The 26,663-nt window shown below is 38.2% G+C and overlaps 1 protein-coding gene across 1 annotated transcript in view; it reads right to left on the bottom strand.

Annotated features, from left to right (window-relative positions):
* Positions 1-26,663, bottom strand: part of ANO3 (anoctamin 3) — a 447,078-nt gene that overhangs the window by 91,686 nt on the left and 328,729 nt on the right. The window contains exons 9-13 of the mRNA XM_070803970.1: positions 18,700-18,831; positions 18,032-18,138; positions 15,550-15,605; positions 11,621-11,742; positions 7,597-7,731 (exon numbers count right to left, since the gene is read on the bottom strand). Of these exons, the coding sequence (XP_070660071.1) occupies positions 7,597-7,731; positions 11,621-11,742; positions 15,550-15,605; positions 18,032-18,138; positions 18,700-18,831 (552 nt within the window). The remainder of the gene's footprint in view (positions 1-7,596; positions 7,732-11,620; positions 11,743-15,549; positions 15,606-18,031; positions 18,139-18,699; positions 18,832-26,663) is intronic.

The following is a 26,663-nucleotide window of genomic DNA, read 5'->3' as shown; positions in this document are numbered from 1 at the left end:
TCGCGAAGAGTCGGACACGGCTGAGCAACTTCACTTTCACTTTTCTCTTTCATGCACTGGAGAAGGAAATGGCACCCCACTCCAGAGTTCTTGCCTGGAGAATCCCAGGGACGGGGGAGCCTGGTGGGCTGCCGTCTATGGGGTGGCACAGAGTCGACACGGCTGAAGCGACTTAGCAGCAGCAGCAGCATGCTGATTTTTCAAGTCTGTAGACCTTTCCCCTGGTTCTCACTGCTTTACAGTCACCAAAATGAGTAGCACCCATAATTCACATAATTCCACAACCCCTACTGCAGTCAGTCAGTGCATTACGGATTACTGAAATATACGATATCCTCCAATAGAATGTAACCTTGTAACATTTGCTTCTTGAGTTTATTGCTATCTTTCAAAAATCTCAGCATACTTTATAGATGACATCATGACATGAGCAGGGCATCAATAACAATTTCTCAAAAGACTCACAATCTGAGAGTTCACAGAAACTGTTATTAGATGTTTTGTGCCTTTATCTGTCGTACCTGGCCCTTTCCCATTTGGTATCCCCTTAATAAATTGTCTTTAAGTAAATCTGCTCTAGAAATGTTGAAGGTAATATAAAGGCTTTTAAAACTATGCCTGGAAATACAACTGTTAATAAAACTTTTGCTGTTTTCAAAATATATAAACTCAAAGTGAAAAAAAATAATGCATATCTATTTCAAATGCTGGATGTGTACAAACTCAAGACAAAGTGGAAATGACTAGTAAATAATAGTACTATACTGTAATGCAACGCCTTACAGTAACCAAAAATGGATTCACGTCCGTTAAGTTTAGTCCTCAATGCAATCTCCTGCAGTCATAATGTTCTCCACAGCTGAGAGGAAGCTGATGTTTAAGAGCTTTGTTCAAGGTCATAAGCTTACAAGAGATACTTGAAGGAACTGAGTTTAGGTTTTCCTGATTCTAGGTCCAGTTCTCCATCAACTACAACTCATCTGAAAGAGGGATACGTTTATTTCACATTACAGGGGACTTTCCTACCAAAAACTAATTTACTAATGATGATGATGGTATGACGAGTCTTATATGAACTATAATTCTCCCACTTTCACATACATCTTATTGCTAGTAATCATGATATCTATGTGAAGTAGGGGGAAGCAGGTAAAATATACATTTTTAAAGCTCAGAAAAAAAGAGAGATGATTATACTTCCTCTTACTAATACTACTAATTTGTAGTAATAAAAAAAAGAATTAACCCACCTCTTGGAGAAAATTCCTATGAAAATAGGCTTGCTATCATAATTCGTTGTTTAAAAAATGTATAATGTGCCCTGTATTGAACTCTCACACTAGAATGGTATTAAATTTGGTTTATATTACATCATCTTTCCCACCTTCCAAATAATCAGACAAAAGCACAGATGTATCAAAGCATCCAGTCTAGGATCCTAGTCATCAGACTGAGCCTTATTTTTATGTCTAGAATTATCAAACTCATTTTCCATAAGCTGCTCAAAGTTCCACTGGACAGATAACACACACACACAAAAAACCCCACTAAACAAGTTTTGCAACATTTTTTAGCCTAAAATATGGAATTTGAGATGATTACAGCGTTCTTTGACTTAACCACTAGATGGAGAGAGAGTGCCCAAAGTGTTTCTTAATTTCTTCCTAATATACACCTGGCTTCTCTGGTAGCTCAGCAGGTAAAGAATCCACCTGCAATGCAGGAGACCCCAGGTAGATTCCTGGGTCGGAAGATCCCCTGGAGAAGAGATAGGCTACCCACTCCAGTATTCTTGGGCTTCCCTGGGGACTCAGATGTTAAAGAATCCACCTGCAATGCGGGAGACATGGGTTTGATTCTTGGATTGGGAAGATCCCCTGGAGGAGGGCATGGCAACCCACTCCAGTATTCTCGTTTGGAGAATCCCATAGACAGTCAGACACAACTGAGCAACTAGCAACTATGCACAACATGATACAAAGCATTGCTTAAAATGTGGCTTTCTTTTGTCTTCTATCTGTTAGAAATACACATCAAAAGCTAATTCAAAGGAAATAATAATTATCACCAATTTATCATAATTACCACCTCTATCCATAAGGGAGGCGGGAGCAATTTGTCCATTTGGGGGTGAATGCCTGGACCTGCTCCAGGCTCTTGATGCTTCCTGTGATTCTGTTAACATGCAAAGTACAGAATAAGATGTGTGGTGATGCCCATTTTGGGGAAATCTGATAATATGAAAGTAGGTTTAAAGGAAGGAAGTTTGGAAACATGACTAAAACATGGATTTTAGAATAATATATAATTGTCAAGGAATAAGTAAATGATAAGATGCTAAGCCACACCTGTTAGGATTGTTATTATCGAACAAAACAAACAAAATAAAGTAAAAACAACACATGTTGGCAAGGATGTAGAAAATTTAGAACACTTGAATATTGTTGGTGGGACTGTAAATTGGTGCTGCCACTATGAAAAACAATACGAAGGTTCCTCAAAAAATTAAAAATAGAACTTCCATTTAATCCATTAATCCCACTCCTGGGTATATATCTAAAAGAACTGAAACCAAGGTCTCAGAGATACCTGCACCTCATGGTTCACTTCAATATTATTCACATTAGCCAAGGTATGGAAATAACCCAAATATCCATTCACGGATGAATGGATAAAAAGGTGGAATAGACATACAACAGAATATTAGCCTTAAAAAAAAGAAGGATAGTTTACCATATGCAACAACATGGATGAACTTGAAGGACATTATGTTAAGTGAAATAAACTAGTCACAGAATAATGAATACTGTGTAATTTCACTTATATTAGGTATCTTAAAAAACACACTCATAGATACAGAGTAGAACTGTGGTTGCCAGGGAGTAATGGAGCGGAAATGGAAAGCTGCTGTTCAATAGTATAAAGTACCAGTTATGTGGGATGGGTAAACTCTAGAGATATGCTGTCCAACATTGTGCCTACAGTTAACAATACTGCAGTGTGCATTTGTGTGTGTGTTAGTCGCTCAGTTGTGTCCAACTCTTTGCGACCCCATGGATTGGAGCCCACCAGGATCCTCTGTCCACGGGATTCTCCAGGCAAGAATACTGGAATGGGTTGCCATTTCCTTCTCCAGGGGATCTTCCCAATCCAGAAATCAAACCCACATCTCCTGCATTGCAAGCAGACTCTTCACTGTCTGAGCCACCAGGGAAACCTGTGCACTTAAGCGTTCTTTTAAAAAATATATTTATTCATTTATTTATTTTTGGATGTGCTGGGTCTTCTTTGCTGCATGGGCTTTTCTCTAGTTGTAATGAGCAGGGGCTGCTCTTTAGTTACAGCGCACAGGCTTCTCATTGCAGAGCGTGGGCTCTAGGACGTGTGGGCTTCAGTGGTTGTGGCACATGGGATCAGCAGTTGTGGCTTCTGGGATCTGAGCACAGGTTCAATAGTTGCGATGCATGGGCTGAGTTGTTCCACTGCATGTGACATCCTCCTGGACCAGAGATTGAACCCTGTCTCCTGCACTGGCAGGCAGATTCTTCACCAGAGCCACCAGGGAAGCCCCACTTAAGTGTTCTTATTGCAATTTTAAAAAATTAGATATAGGTTTAACTTGCTAGATATTTCCCCCAAGTCATCTACCACTTTGAGGATCAATTCTTCATCTCTAGTTGGAGATAATAGCCAAGTGGGATACTACTTCAGGAATACTGATAATGTGCCTGGCACATCATAGGCACTTGATAAGCCGATGAAGCCCTTATTGCTAAGGAGGTTGTCAGGAGAGGGTTTGAAAGGTCCTTTAAGACAGGGGTTCAATCCTGGTCCAACAGCTTTTGAAAACCTGGCCAGTACTGATATTTCTTGGTGAGTTCTAGTGCCAAAGAGGCAAGAAAGCTGTTTCTGCTCTTTGCCTTGGACCTGAAACCCAAAGCCTGAGAAGAAGGGACCATGTGTTCCTGCTTGTTCATTTTCATACTCCTATAATATGTGCTCTACCTGACACAAATCTGATGACCTTTGATTGTGTAAGACCGATATACATGTAAATATATGCTTGTACATGCACATACAAGAAATAATCTGAACATGATTTTCACATAAACAATTAACTGCAGAGCAGTTAAGAAATATGACCTTAATTTACATAAACACAACTGGTAGAAACATAATACAACCTAATCTTTAGCTTTTTAACATTTTGTTACCTTGCAATAAACAAGAAAGAGATTACTAAAATAAAACTGAAACAAAGCAACTCAAAAGTCCTATGTCCTCCACCCACATGCCATGATAACACCTACAACTTAACCACGTCTGACACCTTGAATGGAAAAATTCAGTCCCGTGAAATTTTGAAAGTCAAGATATTCAGTGATGCTTACCTTGATTTAGAACAGTAAGTCTGACAGGGTCTTAATTATAGTGTGACAGAAGTAGCAGTAATATAATACCATAAAGCACAGAAGAAAAGAGTTTGCGAGTTTAAAACACTCCTTGTGCTAAAGGTTAAAGAATACTTATCTCATACAAAAGGAGTCTAATTTTCTTCATTGGTACATAAATCAATAGGAACAGAAAATCTATTTCTTTCATTGCCTTTTGTTCATTTTCAGCTTCAAAAGTGTGGAGGAGGAAGTCTACATCACTTGGGAAAACTTTGTGAATATGTTCTCCATGGGATCAATTTGAACAGTAGCTAACTGCCTAAAAATCATTTTCTGCTCTTGTCAATTCATTTTAAAAGACCATGTCTCCAAAACCCTAAGTGAAGGGAAGTGATAGTCCCTCAGTCATGTCTGACTCTTTGCAACTCCATAGACTTTACAGTCCATGGAATTCTCCAGGTCAGAATACTGGAATAGGTTGCCATTTCCTTCTCCAGGGGATCTTCCCAACCCAGGGATCAAACGCAGGTCTCCCACATTGCAGGCAGATTCTTTACCAGCTGAGCCATCAGAGAAGCCCATTCTATCAAAAAACTATAACTAAAACATGAATTCAATAAATTTGCAGGATATAAAATCAGTACACAAATATCAGTTGTGTTTATATATACTAACAAAAAACTATCAATAAGAGAAATTTTTTTTTAAATCCCACTTAAAATTACATAGAAAATAAGAAAACATTTAGGAATAAACCTAACCAAGGAGGCGAAAGCTCTATACACTGAAAATTATGAGACATTGGCAAAGGAAATTAAAGAAGATACAAATAAATGGAAAGATATTCTGTACTCTTGAATTAGAAAATTTCACACTGTTTAATGTCCATACTACCTGAAGAGATCTACAGATTAAATGCAATCTCTATCAGAAATTCAATGGTAATTTCGCAGAAACAGAAAAACCTACCCTAACATTTTTATGAAACCACAAAAATCCCGAACAGTCAAAGCAATCTTGAGAAAGAACAAAGCTGGAGGCATCACACCTTTGATAACAATATTATAAAGGTATGATAATCATAACAGTACATTACTGGCATAAAGACAGATACATAGATCAATGGAACACAATAGAGAAACCATAAATAAACCCATGTATATGTGGCCAATTTTTGACAAAAAGCCAAGCATACTCAATGAGGAAAGGACAGTATCTTCAACAAATGGTGTTAGAAGAGAAGGATCCACATGCAAAAGAATGAAACTACAGTTCTATCTTCCACCATATACAGAAATTAACCCAAAATAGATTAAAGATTTAACTTAAGAGCTGAAGCTGTGAAACTACTAATAGAAAACTGAGGGGGTAAATTCCTTGAAATCAGTTTTGGCAGGGATTTATAGGGTTTGACACTGAAAGTAAAGGCAATAAATGCAAAAACAGCATATAAAGAAATACCCAAAGGGGGACGAATGTCTTCAGTGGGTGCATGTTTATCCAGGAGGATGCTGCCTTCTAGACTGGTGCTGAGTTTGCAAAACTCTGAAGAAAGACTGTTACTAGAAGAAATGCTTTTGAACATTAGGTGTTTGTTTTCATGCTAATTACCATTTGGCCTTCCTGAAGAACAAGGGGATTCTGAGATACCAAATCAAGGAATTTGGTTATGGAATAGGCTTCAACTCTGGAACAATGAAAATATTTTGTTTTTAGGCAAAATTGTTACGCAAATATATCTGCATTATTTATAATGCAGTGTGTACGTGTGTGTATGTGTGCATGTACACAAATATACAAAGAAAATTCAAGGAAATGCATTTTATGGTCCCATTAACTGTCATGATTACCACCCAGTAGCATGGCCATGGTTAAAAGATGAACCAAAAGAGAAAAAAGTACTGAGCTTTTAAGGGGAGCAAAAATGCTTTATCATATTTTGAATTGTATCATACAAGGTTGAACTTGATGAAGTCCCTTTGGCACAGTAAATAGAACACGCTATTAAGAGGATTTTTTAATGCCAAGGTGACTCTTACTTCTGCTGAATAGTATCATTGTATGTGTTGAGTACTCAGTTGTGTCTGACTCTTTGTGACCCTCTGGACTGTAGCCTGCCAGTCTCCTCTGTCCATGGAATTTTCCAGGCAAGAATACTGGAATGGGTTGCCATTTCCTATTCCTTGGGATCTTCCTGATCCAAGAATTGAACCCACATCTCTTGCATCTCCTGCATTGGCAGGGAGACTCTTCACCACTGCACCACCTGGGAAGCTTGAATAATTTTATATTGTTTCTATATCCAAATGTTGAGTCATTTAAACTTTAACAGAAAAACCATCCTTCTGATAAACATTTGTTATTTCTCAAAATCTTATTTACTACCATTTTGATACTTTAAGTTGATGCGAAAATCTTTTATAAATTCTATTCCCTTAGAGAATAAAAAGAAAGTAGAAAGTAACTTTATGTTGTCATGACAGGAGACCACTTAGGATAGGATTTACATGGTACAAATTCACCTGCAATACAGAAGACTGGGAGACTCAGGTTTGATCCCTGGGTAAGGAAGAGCCCCTGAAGGAGGAAATGGCAACCCACTCCAATATTCTTGCCTGAGAAGTCCCACGGAGAAAGGAGCCTGGTGGGCTACAGTCCATGGGATCACAAAAGAGTCGGACATGACTAAGCAATAAACAACAACATTTTGTTCAGATATCTTGAGCTATGTAAGATTCGCTCAGGTGCTGAAAGGAAAACTCATCTCCAAGACTGGTAGTGAAAGTTGTATAAAATGAAACAGTGTGCTTGGAAGGTCTTTGTATATCTTAAGTGTTTAAAGAATTGTATCTATTATAATTATTTGAATTACTATATTGAGAGAGTATTTCAGACTACCAAAGACTATATGCAAATTTAAATTACATAGAATGGTCTATTGCATTGTTGAATTATTATTAGTTATGTACTAGAAAGAGAAATTTGGCATAAAGAGAAACAGTCTTAGAACTTATCCAAGATAATCTGCATATAAAAAATAGGAATGGCCTTTATACGGTGCCTCCCCCCTGCAAAAATAAAAACAAATTGTAGTACAAATTTTATTGTAAATAAAAAATCATTTATTTTTCAGTCAGCATTATTATAAAGTTTTGATCCAATCAGAAGGCCAAGCTGTTTAGTAAGTCTGTTAATAGCTTACCTTACTTGACTTGCATTCATTGTTAATATTCCATAGAAGAACACACACAAGCCAACAATGGCTGCAGGAATCAGCATTCCAGTATACCACCCCAGCCAAGCAAAGTATAATCCAATCTTCTCACCAAAGTACAGCCTGTGCGAGAAAGCAAATTCTTAGCTTATGGCAACCTAAGGAATACTACAGATATTAATGCCGCACCTAATATGACTTTCAGATAAACATTTGAGGTTCCAGCTCAGTTCCTCCTCAGCTCCGTCTGGGATATCATAATAGTCTTGCTTAATAAATCCAGTGATGGTAATAGTTTGTTTTGAATGTTGCCTTTATAGGAGCAATTTTGCAAAATCTATTTATTTCTGTGTCAAACTTCTTAACATGGCTCATAAAGCTTTTCATAAGCCAGTTCTTGCTTTTCTTCATCCTCTTAGTAGAATCCTTTTTGTTTCCCCCACACAGAGCTGTGCTAAACCATACTGCTTTGGCATAAATTAGAAAAGTGTCTCCCTCTGGGTAGTTACTGAAAGCAGACTTGAATTCAGTCTCCATCTGCACTCTTGGCCAGATTCCCTCATGCCAGACACAATCTGCACAATTTTGTCACACATCTTCCTCAACAAAATTCAACTCTGCCGTTCCTGGAGCACATGACTCTTTTCTTGGTTAAGGCTGTTTCCTCACTTTGGAAGATTACATTTCACCCTCTTCTCCTATCTGGCTTATACTTATCCTGTCCTTTATATCACTTCTTCCAGGAAGCCTGCCCTGACTTCACTTCAAACCTGGGTTAGATGTCCCTGGTCTTGCTCCCACACTCCCTTGACCCACATTTCAGTATCCTAAACTCATAAAACTTCATGACCATTACCTGTCACTCCCCCATTCCTTACCTTCCCCTTATGACTACAAGCTACTTGAAAATGGACCTGTATCTTGTTTCACTGGCACCCACCCCAGGAAGTATTTTGTTGAATGAAACAAAGGGAATGAATGTATTTTATTTCCCTTCACTTGGTTAACATTTCATATGGACACAGCAGATGAATAAGATGGTTCCAACAACTTCTCAGTTGCTCTTCACCATGTCACTGCCAATATTAACCCTCACAATTTACAAGGCACCAGTAAGAAATGACAATTTCTTGAATTCTGCACTGGTGTTTGGTCTCCATCTTCTAAAAATGATTACTTAACACAGTTCTGTCCCAGTACTAGTTTTAGAGATTAGTTCATTCGGGAATACCTCTCTGGGCAAAAATTCTTACTGGAAAGAAAATTCTCTTGTTATTTTTTTTTCTTCTTCAGTAAGACTTCCCTCTCAAAAATCATCCTCTTTCTACTCCATTCTCTGTACTGTGCCAACTAAAATGTGTGTATTCTATCTAGTGTAGACATGAAATCATCCTCTACTGAGCATCATTTATCTAATTTTTTGCTTTTTTCATTGATTTCTCGTAGGAGACATAGATCAAAAGCCTATTTATTTCTTTTATAATGGAAGTGTTCTACTCTGAAATGAAGCTTATAATATTAGCAGGTATTCTAACAAAGCTACTTGTTCCTTCAAACAAGTGTTCTGTGGGGTGGAGTACAGTTCTGGCACATATTACTAACATTTTTATGATGATGATTATAGAGGACTGCACAGACAGAAACCCTTACATACACAGAGTATTATACCAAGATTTTTAATTATACATTATCGAAGGTTAAGAGGAGCAACGACGTTATTTGACAAGAGTGCAATTACCTAAGTTATAGCAAATTTCAGATCTGTTTCAAGAGAAGAAACTAGTTCCAAGCAAAGAAGGCTAATGAAAATATCCTTAATCTAGAACATGGGTAGTCACAATCTCTTAGGAGCTCTATTCAATTTCTTTAAAACCACAACAGGGCAAGGAGGAACAGGGGGTTGCTATTGGTGTCATGCCATCACACTTCAACTGGAGTCACTCTCTTTTTATGTTGTATATACTGGTATCCTGTGTTATGGGGCTTCCCCTGTGGCGTTAGCCCACTGCCCATGCAGGAGACCTAAGAGATGCAGGTTTGATCCCTGGGTTGGGAAGATCCCCTGGAGAAGGGAATAGAAACCCCTTCCAGTGTTTTTGCCTGGGGAATCCCATGGACAGAGGAACCTGGCAGGCTACAGTCCATAGCGTCACAAAGAGTCGGACAGGACTGAAGCAATTTAGCACAGCACAGTCTGTGCTACGTTTCATTTGACGATAGGATTCCGCTGCTGAAATAACTTTTATCATAAAAATGAATGTTAAGTTGAACTCTTCTTAGAGTGAATTGTTCCATTTAGTTTTTACACTTAAATCCTTCCAGTGTCTATTGAAAGATATTAGGAAAAAAAGTCACACAGCTATCTTAAGCAGGTTTTGTAGCAGACCATTTTTTTAAATGTATTTTTTTCCAGATTTCAATATTTTCTTTGGAAAAATAGGTTGAAAAGGCTTTAGCTACTAAAATGATAGAGTTCATTCTTAAAATGAAAACAAACACAAACACGTGCTTAGAAATGGTTGTTTATAAAAAAAGAAAATGAACTGATACTCCCTCACTTTCCACCTGGGCTTCTCTGGCGGCTCAGTGGTAAAGAATATGCCTGTCAATGCAAGAAGACACAGGAAACACAGGTTCAGTCCCCGGGTCAGGAAGATCCCCTTGGAGAAGGAAATCACAACCCACTCCAGTATTCTTGCCAGGATAATTCCATAGACAGAGGAACCTGGTGGACTGCATTCCATGGAGTCAAAAAGAGTCGGGCACAACTGAGCCCCTGAGCACACATGCACACCAGTACACAGACGCTTCATCATCATCTCGTGGCTCTCTTGACCCTATTACACGTCTGTATGTTAAATTCTTTTATTAAATTATCTTCAAACTCTCCCTTTATTCTGTCCATTCTATCCATTTCCTATTAGGACAATGATACGGTTTTGAGTTATTCTTGATATTTATAATTCATGAACATCTCATCAACACATATAATCTTATAATATGAATGCTATTTAAAAATTTTATCCTATAAATATTTCTAGTTAGCTGGGGATGTAAGTCTCTTTAATATATATTTCCTGATTTTTAAAAATAAGAACAAATCATCTTCCATCAAAATAAAATAAATTGTGAATATAATACTATTTCAAGACCAATTCAAGTTGTGAGCAGTTACTCACTAGGCTATACCTCCTGGAATAAAATAGACACTCATTAAATCTTCGTTGAAAGATAAATATATGCAGAGATGCTGTGTTGGCCACCTTTCTATTTGTTCTCAGATCTATTTTCTGCCTGTCCTTCTTTCACTGGGAAGTAGATCATACAGATTCCCTTGTAAATTGCTGCTAAGTCACACTAGGAGGTACTGAAAGTCTCAGAGGTGGAAGGATGGGAGGAGCTTGTATCTTATCTCCTCTCCTGGCCGTTCTCAGGGCTCTCCCCAGAGCAGCCATAATTTGTTGTGAATTGTGTGTATGCTCAGTCATGTCTGACTGTTTATGAGTTGGTGGACTACAGCCCATCGGGTTCCTCTGCTCATAGGATTTTCCTGCAAGAATACTGGAATGGGTTGTCATGCCCTCCTCCCTGGGATCTTCCCAATCTAGGGATCGTATTGTGTCTCCAGTGTCTCCTGCATTGGCAGGCAGATTCTTTACCACTGAGCCACCTATAATTCTCTGTGGCTTGACTCTCAACACTTCACATCTCTGCAGACAGTCCTCATCATCAATAGCAACGCTCCTACCAAAGGGTTCAGGTATTAAGCTCTGAAACACACTTCATCCCATTTTTCCTCCAGCATTAAGTGTCGTTAACATTTGTCTGCTGTTTTTAATTTCCCTAAATTGTTTCTTTTATTGAAAAGATGCATAGTGGCCTTTTTTTCCCCTTGTTCAACCCTGACTGATACAGATGATTTGGTGGGTAAAGAAAATAATTCTAAATCTAAGACAATGCTGAGAAAACAGCATTATATGTATTCCATTATTGATCTATCCCCAAGACCTACCTGATTAAATCCAGGGGCTGATGCTTGTACCACATTCCCCAGCGTGCCCAGCGTTCATATAATAGATGTCTGTTATTCTGAGGTCCGTGGGTTTTGATGGGTTGGTTACTTTTATAGGCTCCCTGAAACAAATAAGATAAAATGAGTTGATACACATTCTTTTAGTGAAATGTGAATTACTAGGAATTGCTTTTGCTTTTTTTTTTTCTTACAGAATAATTTAAAAACTTATTGGAAGCTTCAGGATTATAAACATAAACCCATCACTGGAGTGATGCAGTAAATGCATTTATATATCTATCTTTTATTGAAAATATTCTGATAGTTCTTTAAAACTTTTCTTAAATTCCTTTTTTAACCCAATGAAATACCTTTTACTTAAATTAGACTTTAGGTTTGTTTGAAACCTAAGGTCTTTTAATAAACACAATGTCTTCATCATTGAGAGAAATTGCTTTAATCTTTAGTTCAGAAATTGAGTCTTATTCTGCTTTGATAAGCTATCCACTCCCAGAAAATATTTACTTCATTAATAGAAGCTAATGAAAAGAGTAAATGTTCATTAAATAAGTGCTCCCCATCTAAAAGAATCACTACACTGTACACATGAAATTAATATAATATTATAAATCAGCTGTATTTTAATTAAAAGTGTTTAAAGTAAAAGAGATATAAGTCACCAGTTTTAGCCATGTTTTTAAATTCTAGAATTTGTAAAACTTACTTTAGATAAGATATTCCAAAAATGGAATTGTGTTTTAAAATTCTTTATATCGCCTCTCAAAAATCTGTCATATGCAGTTTCAGAAACATAGAATATATCTGTCTTTTAGAAGAAAGTGTTCCCTGAAGCCTGAACTGCTCTGCTTCTATAATAAAAAAGGACAATAGATATAATAATTTTATTTTCTGAATCAAAACTTAGACACAGAACTTAATGAAGTTCCTCTGCTCACTTCGATGTGTGATTCTACTTTTATGACATGTTTGATGAAAATTTAAAGCAAGTCATGTTTCAGTTACCTCACTTAGATTATGAGGATAATAAATATTGATGATATATCAATATAGAAGAGGTTTTGTGAGGACCCACTTCGCGTATAGCTATAAAATGTCAGGCACATAAGAAGTACAAAATCACTGTTAATTAATTTTATAGAAGTTTGCTATACTCTGGCAGTTGAACAGTGCCAAACTAACATCTCCTTCTAGACAATCAGGGCTGTGAGATCCTATGAAGAAAAAATGGCACCTGATTCATGGTCTGCAGGTGCCTCAAGGCTGAAATGAGAAATTCATATGGATTTTGCTTCTGTTTTTCTCACTTCCGGGTTTTCCTGATAGCTCAATTAGTAAAGAATCTGCCTGCAATGCTGGAGACCTGGGTTCAATCCCTGGGATAGGAAGATCCCCTGGAGAAGGAAACAGCTACTCACTCCAGTGTTCAGGCCTGGAGAATTCCCTGGACTGTATAGTCCATGGGGTCGCAAAGAGTCAGACACGACTGAGCTACTTTCACTTTTCACTATCACTTCTAACAAAATAAATTAATCAGGTAAAAGCAGACGTACAGTTAGTGTGCAGTCTCAAAAGTTTCTTCCCTAAGGGAACCCAAGGTGCTTAAAGATTGGAAGCTAAGTAGATGGGAGGAAAGATCAAGATGCTTAAGACATCCACTTCCATTAAGATAGCTTGCCCTGAGATGGGAAGGTAACTCAAAATCTCAGGTTTCTTTAAATCATTCCTGATAATCCTTCTAAAATACATGACTTTCCTTGCCAGCCTCAATGGTCAGATGTAGGCATTTCCTGGATTTAAGATGCTAACCTTCAGAATCTCTAGTACATCATTGTCTGACTTCTACTCATTAATCTCAATGAACCACAAGTTCTGGGATGACAGTGACATGAGAAGCACTGCAAGAGAAAACGGATCAAAGTGCAGACTCCTGCTCAACCATGTATTTTCATCCCTTTTCACAGGACTATGTACACTCCTTGATCCATACCTTTTCCATGATCAGCCCCCTCATTCAGCCAACACACTTTTCTTGTCTCCACTACTCATAATTGGTGGGATTATCAATTCTACCTATATTTTAGGCAGTCTTTCTCATATATATACTCCTCTCCTTCCCTTTCTTCATTATTGTGCCAAATTTCCCTGGAAATGTCTCTTTCTCCCCTCTTGCTATTGTCTTTTTTGTAAGCAAAAAATAAATCTCAACTGCGGAGGTCTAAAACTGTGAGTGCCCTTATTCAAATTAAAGAGTCCATTGACTCCATTTTCCTCTAAAAAAGCTTTGCTTTTCTTTCTTCCAGTAATAGCCTTCAAAATCAATAGGAAATTCCTGAGTCCATTTTATTGACTTGCCGCTATATTTTCATTGCCTGTATTTCAACAATATTGTTTTCTGTCATTTTGTATATGTGTACCCATAATTTTGTATATGTGTACCATATATTAGTTTTTCTACAAAATTACAAGAATAAATGGGAAAATGACCATTATTTACAACCTATTCCTGCTGCTGCTGCTGCTGCTAAGTCACTTCAGTCATGTCCGACTCTGTGCGACCCCATAGACAGCAGCCCACCAGGCTCCTCTGTCCACGGGATTCTCTAGGCAAGAATACTGGAGTGGGTTGCCATTTCCTTCTCCAACCTATTCCTAATAGGTTCCAAATTTCACATAAGAAACTGTCAAAAAATAAAAACTGTCAGAACACAGACTACTTAGGTAGACAAAGTATTTAAAATAAGAAAACAAACGATGTGCTATAGAAGCTCCTGTGGGGACTCACACTCCAAACACTTTACCACTTACTGACTAGGTCATATTGGACATGGTGTTTAATTTCTGAGCCATGTTTCTGTCTCTCTGCAAGGGCAAAATAATATCTCCTCTCCAGGGTTACTGTCAGATGAATGGGAATATTCACGCACAGGACCTGTTGTATGAAACACTCTAACACATTATCTGCTATCATTATTTCTATTCCTAATATCAGTAGGTATACTATAATGAATAGAAGCATTGAAGTCTGGATGCCTAGGTTCAAAACTGCCATTAATACTTAACTTTTCTCAGGCTCAATGGTCTATCTATAAAATAGGGTCAATATTATTGCCCATCTCAAAGGGTTGTTTGCAAGGATTAAATGAGATAGTCCATATAAATAACAGCTCAGTACCAAATAGGAAGTGCTCAATACATTTTACCTTTTATGAGTTATACTAGACTGTGAATTCAGCCTTTAAAACTAGAAGACTGCTGGGCTTTGAAAACACACACATTAAACTCCTAAATACTTTGTTCTTATTTTAAAATGCAAAACTGCCTTAAAAAAGAATATTATGTGTATGTGTGTGTGTGCGCGCATGTGTGTGTGTGTGTGCGCGCATGTGTGTGTGTTGGGGGAGGGAGTTTAAAACTGATTCAGGTGTCGTTTATGTCTCAACAGGCAGAGTCTACCACAACATGACCTACTGAAAACTGGAAGAGGCAATAATCTGGCAGAAAATCAAGTAAATAATGGGGTGTAGGGTTGCGGTTGGAGTTTTCCTTGGGCTTTCAGGTATCCCAAGGCAGTAGGCACAGACCAGAATCTGCCCCGTTTCACAGCTGTGTGAATTCCAAGCTGTGTCAAGCCTGGAGCTCTATGCTGGAACAGTCTGGTCAGAGTGGCTGAGCCACGTCCATGCGTTCCCTCAGAGGCTGGGATTCCTGGTACAGGGCAAACTGCAGAAGGAATATAGAACCAGTGCACAGGCACAGATTATAACGGGGGTCTCAGAAAGGTCCAGGGCCACTCACTTAATTGAACCCTCCTGGAATAAGGCAGCTAGACTTAACTGAAAGAAAATGAGACCAAGCATTGAACAGGAGAAAAAAACATTTTTTTAATGGAAATTGTTCTTTAAAATTACCTCATGTGGGGGAAAAGCTGCTATATATGAGCCATTGTTTATAAGTTTACAGATACCTGGAAAGAGAAGAATAGAACATTAACTGAGTTAGTTTAATTGAAGAATTCCCTCTGAAGCAACATATATAATACTTGGATCAATAAATTAATTTTAAAACAAAATATCCCAAATGACTTCCACAGCTGTACCACCTACAAGCACAGTGACACTGTGAAAGAGACTGAATCTAAGAGTCTAATTGTGTCCTTATAACAATAATAAATGGAGCTTTGCAAGGTGCTAACAGATGGCACTTTGCCATATCATGAAATGTGGGCATTTTTTTACCAACTTATTTGGAGGCAGATGAACCTGGAACAACTTGTTTTTCCTCAAGAAAAAATGTCTCAGAAGGAGACTGCGTATCAAGAAATGTTTAATTCTTTAATGCTGATCCAAAGAGAATAAATAGCAATATGTGACTCTTTTTAAAATTTCTTCTGACCCAATGAGAGTGTAGTGAAATGGACTCTCTCATATCGTTTTGGGAAGACTAGATATTGATAAAACTTTTCTGAGGAGAAATTTTTATTGCAATATCATTTACATTAGTAAAGAATCTGAAGGAGATCAGCCCTGGGATTTCTTTGGAAGGAATGATGCTAAAGCTGAAACTCCAGTAATTTGGCCTCCTCATGCGAAGAGTTGACTCATTGGAAAAGACTCTGATGCTGGGAGGGATTGGGGGCAGGAGGAGAAGGGGACGAGAGAGGATGAGATGGCTGGATGGCATCACTGACCCAACGGACGTGAGTCTGAGTGAACTCCGGGAGTTGGTGATGGACAGGGAGGCCTGGCGTGCTGCGATTCATGGGGTCGCAAAGAGTCAGACATGACTGAGTGACTGATCTGATCTGATCTGATACATCAAAATTAGGGAATTGCTTCATTATTAGCGTTCAAACAATTATATTAGGGCTTGGTAAATGACTGCAGTTTGATGAATGCTTATAACAGAGTATTTATAGCTATTTACAATAATGTTTTCAGGCATACTAAGGGCTTGAGAAAATATACATAATGGTAATTTTGAAAAGGACAGAAAATTGTAAACATTGGATGATTCTAATTATGAGATATATATGTATGTACGTAAATTTAGCACTATTTTGTAACAATGCCAATTTTTAAATTTTATTTTTATACCCTTCTCTGTTTATTGCATGTTTGACAAAGTGCATGAATCATTTAAATGTCAATTTTATCTTTAAAGACTACATAAGCACATAGTGCTATCATTTAGACACATTTGTAGTTTACAGTCTGGATTTCTCTATATTTCTTATTTAGAAAACATCTGATTAACTGTAAAATTTTTAATAAAGATTTAGTGCTTAAATTAATTATTTTGACTGCTAGATAATAAATTAATTATTAATCAGAAGAGAACCAAAATCTGAACATTCCTCTTTGGATGACTTGAAACATAGTTCATTTTACTAATGTGGCATTCTATTTGAATGCAAATTAGTAGATATTAATACAAGTTTCCATTGGCTATCAACTCTATTTTTAAAAGTTTTTAGAATGTGACTAACACTATTTCTTCAGCCATCTTTTTCACCCTAACAAATGGCCAGCTCATCTGATACCTGCTGTTTTCTGCTTTGCTCTGTGTAAACTTTGCAATTTTACTTAATTTTCCCTGGTGATACTTTCTCAGTTTTCTGTTGCATCAGACATACTATAGCACAGTGCTAAACATTCAAACAACACAGATGTTTAGAAAGCTAAAGTTAGGTATAATCTCACCTTTCAGAGATAATCTCTAAAATATTTCATATAGAGTCTAGATTTTTTTCATCTGTGTTTAGGAAATGGAATTATATTAGATTTATAGTTTTGTAATAATTTTTTCAACTTAATAATTGCTTTCAGCTATCTTTCAAAGTCAACAAATAGAGAACTGATACTAATTCTCAATCTCCATCAGTAAAGGGTCTATGTAATATACTTTTTATAATATGTAGAGTATAATAGATGCTGAATACATTTGAGTTGAGTGAATCAAATCACATCATTTTTAATGGATATATTATGTGGATATAACCTAGTGGACAAAGTATCTCCAGTATTACTCTACTGGAGTAGAGTACTCTATTCTATTTTCTGTTTATAAAGCCACAGTGGACAAATATCTACATATATCATTATTCAAGAGTCAGATTTTTTTCTTTGGAAAAAATTTTAAGAAATAAAGTCTATGTTCCAAAGTTTTTGAACATTTCACATTTCAATACATGTTGCCATATGCCCTTAAAAAAGCTTTGTTTTATTTTGTTTTCTTTCATTAAAGGCTGAAAAAGAGAGGGTTGAGAATTTGTTCACTGCATTATATCCTCATATCTAATGCAAGAAGGCAAAGCTTCAGTAGTCAAAAAATACTTCTGAGTGTAATTAGTAAAAGTAAATACCATATTGCATTTTGAATTAGTGTTCTTACCCACTTTTGATATTCCATTTTCATATTTGGTGTGCTGCAGCATGTGATAGACTATTCTGCTTCGAGTAGCATTGCTGAAGAAGGTGTCCTTATTGTTAATTATGAAGCTGGGAAGATTAAGGGGGTTGCTTTTAATATTCAGAGCAGACCACAGAATCTAGCAACAGTTATAAGGTCCTGGGTAGTCATCCATGCATTTTTCCCCTTAAAATGAATGCATGTAAAGTATAGTAAATCAGAAGAGAAACCCTCTTCTTAAAAGAAAATCATTTGGCTACAGTTATAAATAATACAGGGCATTATCAAATATTCATTTTAATATCTTTCAGTTTATAAGGAAGCCTAGATATCCTCATAGTTCTTGTTGAGCACGAAACAAAAACAGATTGTCTTTTGCCTCCCATAAATTTTGTACTACCTTAAGCAATGTGGTTCCAAATAGAACACATTAACAATTGATGTCATTCCCCCATACCTGCACTTTCCAAGCGAGGAGCTAGCTTATTTTGTTTTCAGTACTTTAGCGATAAGCAATGTTTCTCCCTTTCCCTTCATGTCCTACTCTCCCAATGCACAAAGAGTTGCATGAAATAAATGTGAGAGCCAATTATGTAAAGAGCAAAAGGGTGATTTCAAGAGATGTTGGGAGAAAAGATATGGGAACTCACTGGTGAATCCGTGCACGGCTGAAGGGGCCAGTATAGCAGTCTGACTCCTCCAGGTCTGGGAAAGCTGACTTGTCGAGAACCATTGGGTTTTGGGACATCCATTTTTTGATTCTCCTAAAATATTTTTGCACCCTGGAACAAGGTCACATTTTTTAACTGAATTAAGTTGCATTCCAGAGTCACAAATGTCTACCTTTCACTACCATTCTGAAAAAGAGTTTCCCAAAGACATACATACATCCACACTCATACCCACACACCTGTATTATTTCTGTGCTCACACAAAGGAAATACATTCCAAAACAAACCAAATCTTGCATTTATTTAAATTCCTTCAGGACAACTAGGTTATCCTCATAAGAAAAGTCTTGTGGAAAAATATTAGAAACTCGTTATGTATAAAGATGACATAGGAAAAAGCATAAAGAATAAAACCAGTGAGATTATTTATTAAAGGTGTTTGTATACATGTATATATGTGTGTGTGTGCGTGTGTGTGTGTGTGGTTACAGATCACTTTAGAAAATCTACAGCAATGTGGCTCCACAAACATGGAAACTGAAAAGAAAGAAATGGCTCCAACATACTCAACACACTCAGTTTTAGGAGCCATAGGTCCTATAAGACCAGCAAGGATTTTGGAATCAAGAAAAATTGTGTTCAAAGGCAGCTCTGCATTATGGGTGCTGTAGGGACAAGTTATTTAACTTCTTGCCTTGGTTTCTTCACCCATGAAAGTAATCATACTGACATTGCTAGACAGTTGTGAGTTGGTGTTTTACTTTAAACTTGATTATTAACAACAAGTAAAGTTGAGTCAAGGAGCCTTTGTTGTACTTTCAGGACTTTAATGGACAGTTAAATCACCTGAATATCTTGTTAAAATGCAGATGCTAATTCAACAGGCTTGAGTTCTGAGACCCTGCATTTCTAACTAGCTTCTGTGGTGCTCATCCTGCTATCCATGAACTCAGCTATGTTATACTTATAAAAATGTGCTATATTTATACACTGTGAGGTCTATCTTTGGCAATTTTTGGCTTCTTCTGTAATAGTAAGTCAAAGTGGCAGGAAAGAATATTTTCCTAGAGAAGTACAATGTCTCATAATATTTGTTTGGTCAACTCTGCTGCTGCTGCTGCTAAGTCGCTTCAGTCGTGTCCGACTCTGTGTGATCCCATAGACGGCCTCCTACCAGGCTCCTCTGTCCCTGGGATTCTCCAAGCAAGAACACTGGAGTGGGTTGCCATATCCTTCTTCAATGCATGAAAGTGAAAAGTGAAAGTGAAGTCGCTCAGTCGTGTCCGACTCTCAGTGACCCCATGGACTGCAGCCTTCCAGGTTCCTCCATCCATGGGATTTTCCAGGCAAGAGTACTGGAGTGGGGTGCCATTGCCTTCTCCATTGGCCAACTCTGCTTAAACTTTAAAAAATTTAGTACAACAATCTGCAGGCAATGATTGTATCTTAGAAATTATTTCACTAAAGTCTATTATGGTAAAAATACCATGCATAATTTGAAACAAATGTCAAGTCTTGATGTTAAACTTTAGCACGTAAAGAGTTTGGACCTTTTCTTTACCAAATAAGGTTATCATTTAGATGCCAAATCTTTTTTTTTGGTTTTTCAGGGACCAGAGTGTTTCTTTCTAGCCTAAAATAACACATTAAAATTATCTGAAGAGTCTTTTTTGTTTCTTCTTACTACAAAGAAAGTCTCTGAAATCACAAAACATCACCACATTCTAGCCACTTGTGCACAGACATGTGAAAACACTGAGTGTGTTTTAAAGCAACTATTCTAACTTTTCAAATTCAGCCTAGTGAAGAAAACAATGGTATAGAAGCGAGAGGATGAAATTGCCAGTATGGAAACTGAGCCAAACATTTCCAGTCTTTGAGCTTTAGGTCCCTCATCTGTAAAAACAGGAAGTAATTCCATCTGTCCTACTTCATTAGGTGGCTAGGAGGATCAAATAAAAGAGGCATCTGATGACAATTAGAAAACACTGATAAGCTACAGGACTCAAGGGCCTATTATCTCTGACAAAATTAGACAAACGAAATAAAGTGACTTTTAGATCATCATTGACCTTTTAAAGAAAAATAAATCATATTATCAGCTTAGGCTTTTCACACACTTACTGTGAAGGAAAAAATGATGCCTGCTAATGAACTGCAGTCAGTTCAGTTCAGATCAGTTGCTCAATTGTGTCCGACTCTTTGCAACCCCATGAATCGCAGTATGCCAGGCCTCCCTGTCCGTCATCAACTCTCAGAGTCTACCCAAACCCATGTCCATTGAGTTGGTGATGCTAACCAACCATCTCATCTCTGTTGTCCCCTTCTCCTGACCTCAATCTCACCCAGCATCAGGGTCTTTTCCAATGAGGCAGCTCTTCACATCAGGTGGCCAAAGTATTGGAGTTTCAGCTTCAGCATCAGTCCTTCCAATGAACACACAGGACTGATCTCCTTTAGGATGGGCTGATTGGATCTCCTTGAAGGCCAAGGGACTCTCAAGAGTCTTCTCCAACACCACAGTTCAAAAGCATCAATTCTTTGGTGCTCAGATTTATTTATAGTTCAACTCTCAGATCCATACATGACTACTGGAAAAACCATAGCCTTAACTAGACGGAGTTTTGTTGCCAAAGTAATGTCTCTGCTTTTTAATATGCTATCTAGGTTGGTCATAACTTTCCTTCCAAGGAGTAAGCATCTTTAATTTCATGGCTGCAATCATGATCTCCAACGATTTTGGAGCCCCCAAAAATAAAGTCAGCCACTATTTCCACTGTTTCCCCATCTATTTGCCATGAAGTGATGGGACTGGATGGCATGATCTTAGTTTTCTGAATGTTGAGCTTTAAGCTAACTTTTTACTCTCCTCTTTCACTTTCATCAAGAGGCTCTTTAGTTCTTCTTCACTTTCTGCCTTAAGGGTGGTGTCATCTGCATATCTGAGGTTATTGATATTTCTCCTGGCAATCTTGATTCGAGCTTGTGCTTCCTCCAGCCCAGCGTTTCTCATGATGTACTCTGCATAGAGGTTAAATAAGCAGGGTGATAATATACAGCCTTGACGTACTCCTTTTCCTATTTGGAACCAGTCTGTTGTTCCATGTCCAGTTCTAACTGTTGCTTCCTGACCTGCATACAGGTTTTTCAAGAAGCAGGTCAGGTGGTCTGGTATTTCCATCTCTTTCAGAATTTTCCACAGTTTATTGTGATCCACACAGTCAAAGGCTTTGGCATAGTCAATAAAGCAGAAATAGATGTTTTTCTGGAACTCTCTTGCTTTTTCCATGATCCAGCGGATGTTGGCAATTCAGTCTCTGGTTCCTCTGCCTTTTCTAAAACCAGCTTGAACATCAGGAATTCATAGTTCACGTATTGCTGAAGCCTGGCTTGGAGAATTTTGAGCATTACTTTACTAGTGTGTGAGATGAGTGTAATTGTGTGGTAGTTTGAGCATTCCTTGGCATTGCCTTTCTTTGGGATTGGAATGAAAACTGACCTTTTCCAGTCCTGTGGCCACTGCTGAGTTTTCCAAATTTGCTGACTTATTGACTGCAGCACTTTCACAGCATCATCCTTCAGGATTTGAAAGAGCTCAACCGGAATTCCATCACCTCCACTAGCTTTGTTCATAGTGATACTTCCTAAGGCCCACTTGACTTCACATTCCAGGATGTCTGGCTCTAGATGAGTGATCACACCATTGTGATTATCTGGGTCGTGAAGATCTTTTTTGTATAGTTCTTCTGTGTATTCTTGCCACCTCTTCTTAATATCTTCTGCTTTTGTTAGGTTAATACCACTTCTGTCCTTTATTGAGCCCATCTTTGCATCAAATGTTCCCTTGGCATCTCTAATTTTCTTGAAGAGATCTCTAGTGTTTCCGGTTCTATTGTTTTCCTCTATTTCTTTGCACTGATTGTCAAGGAAGGCTTTCTTATCTCTCTTTGCTGTCTTTGGAATTCTGCATTCAGATGCTTGTATCTTTCCTTTTGTATCTTTCCTTTTCTCCTTTGCTTTTCGATTCTCTTCTTTTCACAGCTATTTGTAAGACCTCCCCAGACCACCATTTTGCATTTTTTTTCTTGGGGATGGTCTTGATTCCTGTCTCCTGTACAATGTCAAAAAATTCCGTCCATAGTTCTTCAGGCACTCTATCAGATCTAGTCCCTTAAATCTATTTCTCACTTCCACTGTATAATCATATTTGATTTTATTTACGTCATACCTGAATAGTCTAGTGGTTTGCCCAACTTTCTTCAATTTAAGTCTGAATTTGGCAATAAGGAGTTCATGATCTGAGCCACAGTCAGCTTCCGGTCTTGTTTTTGCTGACTCTATAGAGCTTCTCCATCTTTGGCTGCAAAGAATATAACCAATCCAATTTCAGTGTTGACCATCTGGCGATGTCTATGTGTCAGGACATGTCCAATGCAGTCATGGTTGGATCTGAATCACATGATGTGAAGATCTAGCTTATTACTTAATTTCTTTGATTCTCATTCAGTTTTCTCATCTCTTAATTGAAGGGATATCCTGATAACTAAATAGATAAAGCCTGACCCTACAGTGCAAAGTGAAGACTCAATAAAATTTATGACATTAATAAGGAAAAGGAATATCACTACTACTTCTACAACCAACACAACCACCCCCAGGCCATAATTGCAATCTAATGTATTATCGACACTCTACCAAACCAGATAATCACAATGGTGTGATCACTCACCTAGAGCCACTCATCCTGGAATGCGAAGTCAAGTGGGCTTTTGGAAGTATCACTACGAACTAATCTAGGAAAGGTGAGGGACTTCCAGTTGAGCTATTTCAAATCCTAAAAGATGATGCTGTGAAACTGTTGCACTCAATATGCCAGCAAATTTGGAAAACTCAGCAGTGGCTACAGGACTGGAAAAGGTCAGTTTTCATTCCAATCCCAAAGAAAGGCAACGACAAGGAATGCTCAAACTACTGCACAAGTGCACTCATCTCACACACACACTAGCAAATAATGCTCAAAATTATCCAAGCCAGGCTTCAATGATGCATGAACCATGAACTTCCAGATGTTCAAGCTGGATTTAGAAAAAGCAGAGGAACCAGAGGTCAAATAGCCAGCGTCTGTTGGATTATGGAAAAAGCAAGAGAGTTCCAGAAAAACTTCTACTTCTGCTTTTTTGACTACACCAAAGCCTTTGACTGTGTGGATCACAACAAACTGTGGAAAGTTCTTAAAGAGATGGAAATACCAGACCACCTGACCTGCCTCCTGAGAAATCTGTATGCAGGTCAACAAGCAACAGTTAGAACTGGACAAGGAAAAACAGACTAGTTCCAAATCGGAAAAGGAGTACATCGAGGCTATATATTGTCACTTTGCTTATTTAACTTATATGTAGAGTACATCATGCAAAATGCCAGGCTTGATGAAGCACAAGCTGGTATCAAGACTGCCACAAGAAATATCAGTAACTTCACATATGCTGATGAAACCACCATTATGGCAGAAAGCGAAGAACTAAAGAGCCTCTTGATGAAAGAGGAGTGGAAAAATTTGGCTTAAAACTCAACAGTCAGAAAACTAAGATCATGGCATCTCATCCCATCACTTCATGGCAAATAGATGGGGAAACAGTGGAAACAGTGAGAGACTTTATTTTCAGTTCAGTATAGTCGCTCAGTCATGTCCAACTCTGTGTGACCCCATGAACTGCAACAAGCCAGGCCTTCCTGTCCATCACCAACTCGGAAGTTCACTCAGACTCACGTCCCTTGAGTCAGTGATGCCATCCAGCCATCTCATCCTCTGTTGTCCCCTTCTCCTCCAGCCCCCAAACCCTCCCAGAGTCAGAGTCTTTTCCAATGAGTCAACTTTTCCCATGAGGTGGCCAAAGTACTGGAGTTTCAGCTTTAGCATCATTCCTCCAGAGAAATCCCAGAGCTGATCTCCCTCAGAATGGACCGGTTGGATTTCCTTGCAGTCCAAGGGACTCTGAAGAGTCTTCTCCAACACCACAGTTCAAAAGCATCAATTCTTTGGCACTCAGCTTTCTTTATATATAGTCCAACTCTCACATCCATACATGACCACAGGAAAAACCATAGCCTTGACTAGACGGACTTTTGTTGGCAAAGTAATGTCTCTGCTTTTTAATATGCTATCTAGGTTGGTCATAACTTTCCTTCCAAGGAATAAGCGTCTTTTCATTTCATGGCTGCAGTCACCATCTGCAGTGATTTTGGAGCCCCAAAAAATAAAGTCTGACACTGCTTCCCCATCTATTTCCCATGAAGTGATGGGACCGATGCCATGATCTTCGTTTTCTGAATGTTGAGCTTTAAGCCAACTTTTTCACTCTCCACTTTCACTTTCATCAAGAGGCTTTTGAGTTCCTCTTCACTTTCTGCCATAAGGGTGGTGTCATCTGCATATCTGAGGTTATTGATATTTCTCCCGACAATCTTGATTCCAGCTTGTGTTTCTTCCAGCCCAGCGTTTCTCATGATGTACTCTGCATAGAAGTTAAATAAGCAGGGTGATAATATACAGCCTTGACATACTCCTTTTCCTATTTGGAACCAGTCTGTTGTTCCATGTCCAGTTCTAACCGTTGCTTCCTGACCTGCATACAAGTTTTTCAAGAAGCAGGTCAGGTGGTCTGGTATTCCCATCTCTTGAAGAATTTTCCACAGTTTATTGTGATCCACAGTCAAAGGCTTTGGCATAGTCAATAAAGCAGGAATAGATGTTTTTCTGGAACTCTCTTGCTTTTTCCATGATCCAGCAGATGTTGGCAATTTGATCTCTGGTTCCTCTGCCTTTTCTGAAACAAGCTTGAACATCAGGAAGTTCACGGTTCACGTATTGCTGAAGCCTGGCTTGGAGAATTTTGAGCATTACTTTACTAGTGTGTGAGATGAGTGTAATTGTGTGGTAGTTTGAGCATTCCTTGGCATTGCTTTTCTTTGGGATTGGAATGAAAACACCTTTTCCAGTCCTGTGGCCACTGCCGAGTTTTCCAAATTTGCTGGCATATTGAGTGCAGCACTTTCACAGCATCACCTGCCAGGATTTGAAATAGCTCAACTGCAATGCTGTCACCTCCACTAGCTTTGTTTGTAGTGATGCTTTCTAAGGCCCACTTGACTTCACATTCCAGGATGTCTGGCCTAGATAAGTGATCACACCTACGTGATTATCTGGGTCATGAAGATCTTTTTTGTATAGTTCTTCTGTGTATTCTTGCCACCTCTTCTTGATATCTTCTGCTTCTGTTAGGTCCATATCATTTCTGTCCTTTATTGAGCCCATCTTTGCATGAAATGTTCCCTTGGTATCTAATTTTCTTGACGAGATCTCTAGTCTTTCCCATTCTGGTCTTTTCCTCGATTTCTTTGCATTGATCACTGAAGAAGGCTTTCTCACCTCTTCTTGCTATTCTTTGGAACTCTGCATTCAGGTGCTTATATCTTTCCTTTTCTCCTGTGCTTTTCACTTCTCTTCTTTTCACAGCTATTTGTAAGGCCTCCCTAGACAGCCATTTGCTTTTTTGCATTTCTTTTCCATGGGGATGGTCTCGATCCCTGTCTCCTGTACAATGTCACAAACCTCATTCCATAGTTCATCAGGCACTCTATCTATTAGATCTAGGCCCTTAAATCTATTTCTCACATCCACTGTATAATCATAAGGGATTTGATTTAGGTCATACCTGAATGGTCTAGTGGTTTTCCCTACTTTCTTCAATTTCAGTCTGAATTTGGTAATAAGGAGTTCATGATCTGAGCCACAGTCAGCTCCTGGTCTTGTTTTTGTTGACTGTATAGAGCTTCTCCATCTTTGGCTGCAAAGAATATAATCAATCTGATTTCGGTGTTGACTATCTGGTGATGTCCACGTGCAGAGTCTTCTCTTGTGTTGTTGGAAGAGGGTGTTTGCTATG

Source organism: Bos indicus, chromosome 15 (genome assembly GCF_029378745.1).
Source record: "Bos indicus isolate NIAB-ARS_2022 breed Sahiwal x Tharparkar chromosome 15, NIAB-ARS_B.indTharparkar_mat_pri_1.0, whole genome shotgun sequence".
NCBI lineage: Eukaryota > Metazoa > Chordata > Mammalia > Artiodactyla > Bovidae > Bos > Bos indicus.
Note: the sequence above shows the minus strand (reverse complement) of the source record. Positions and strands in the feature narration are given on the sequence as shown.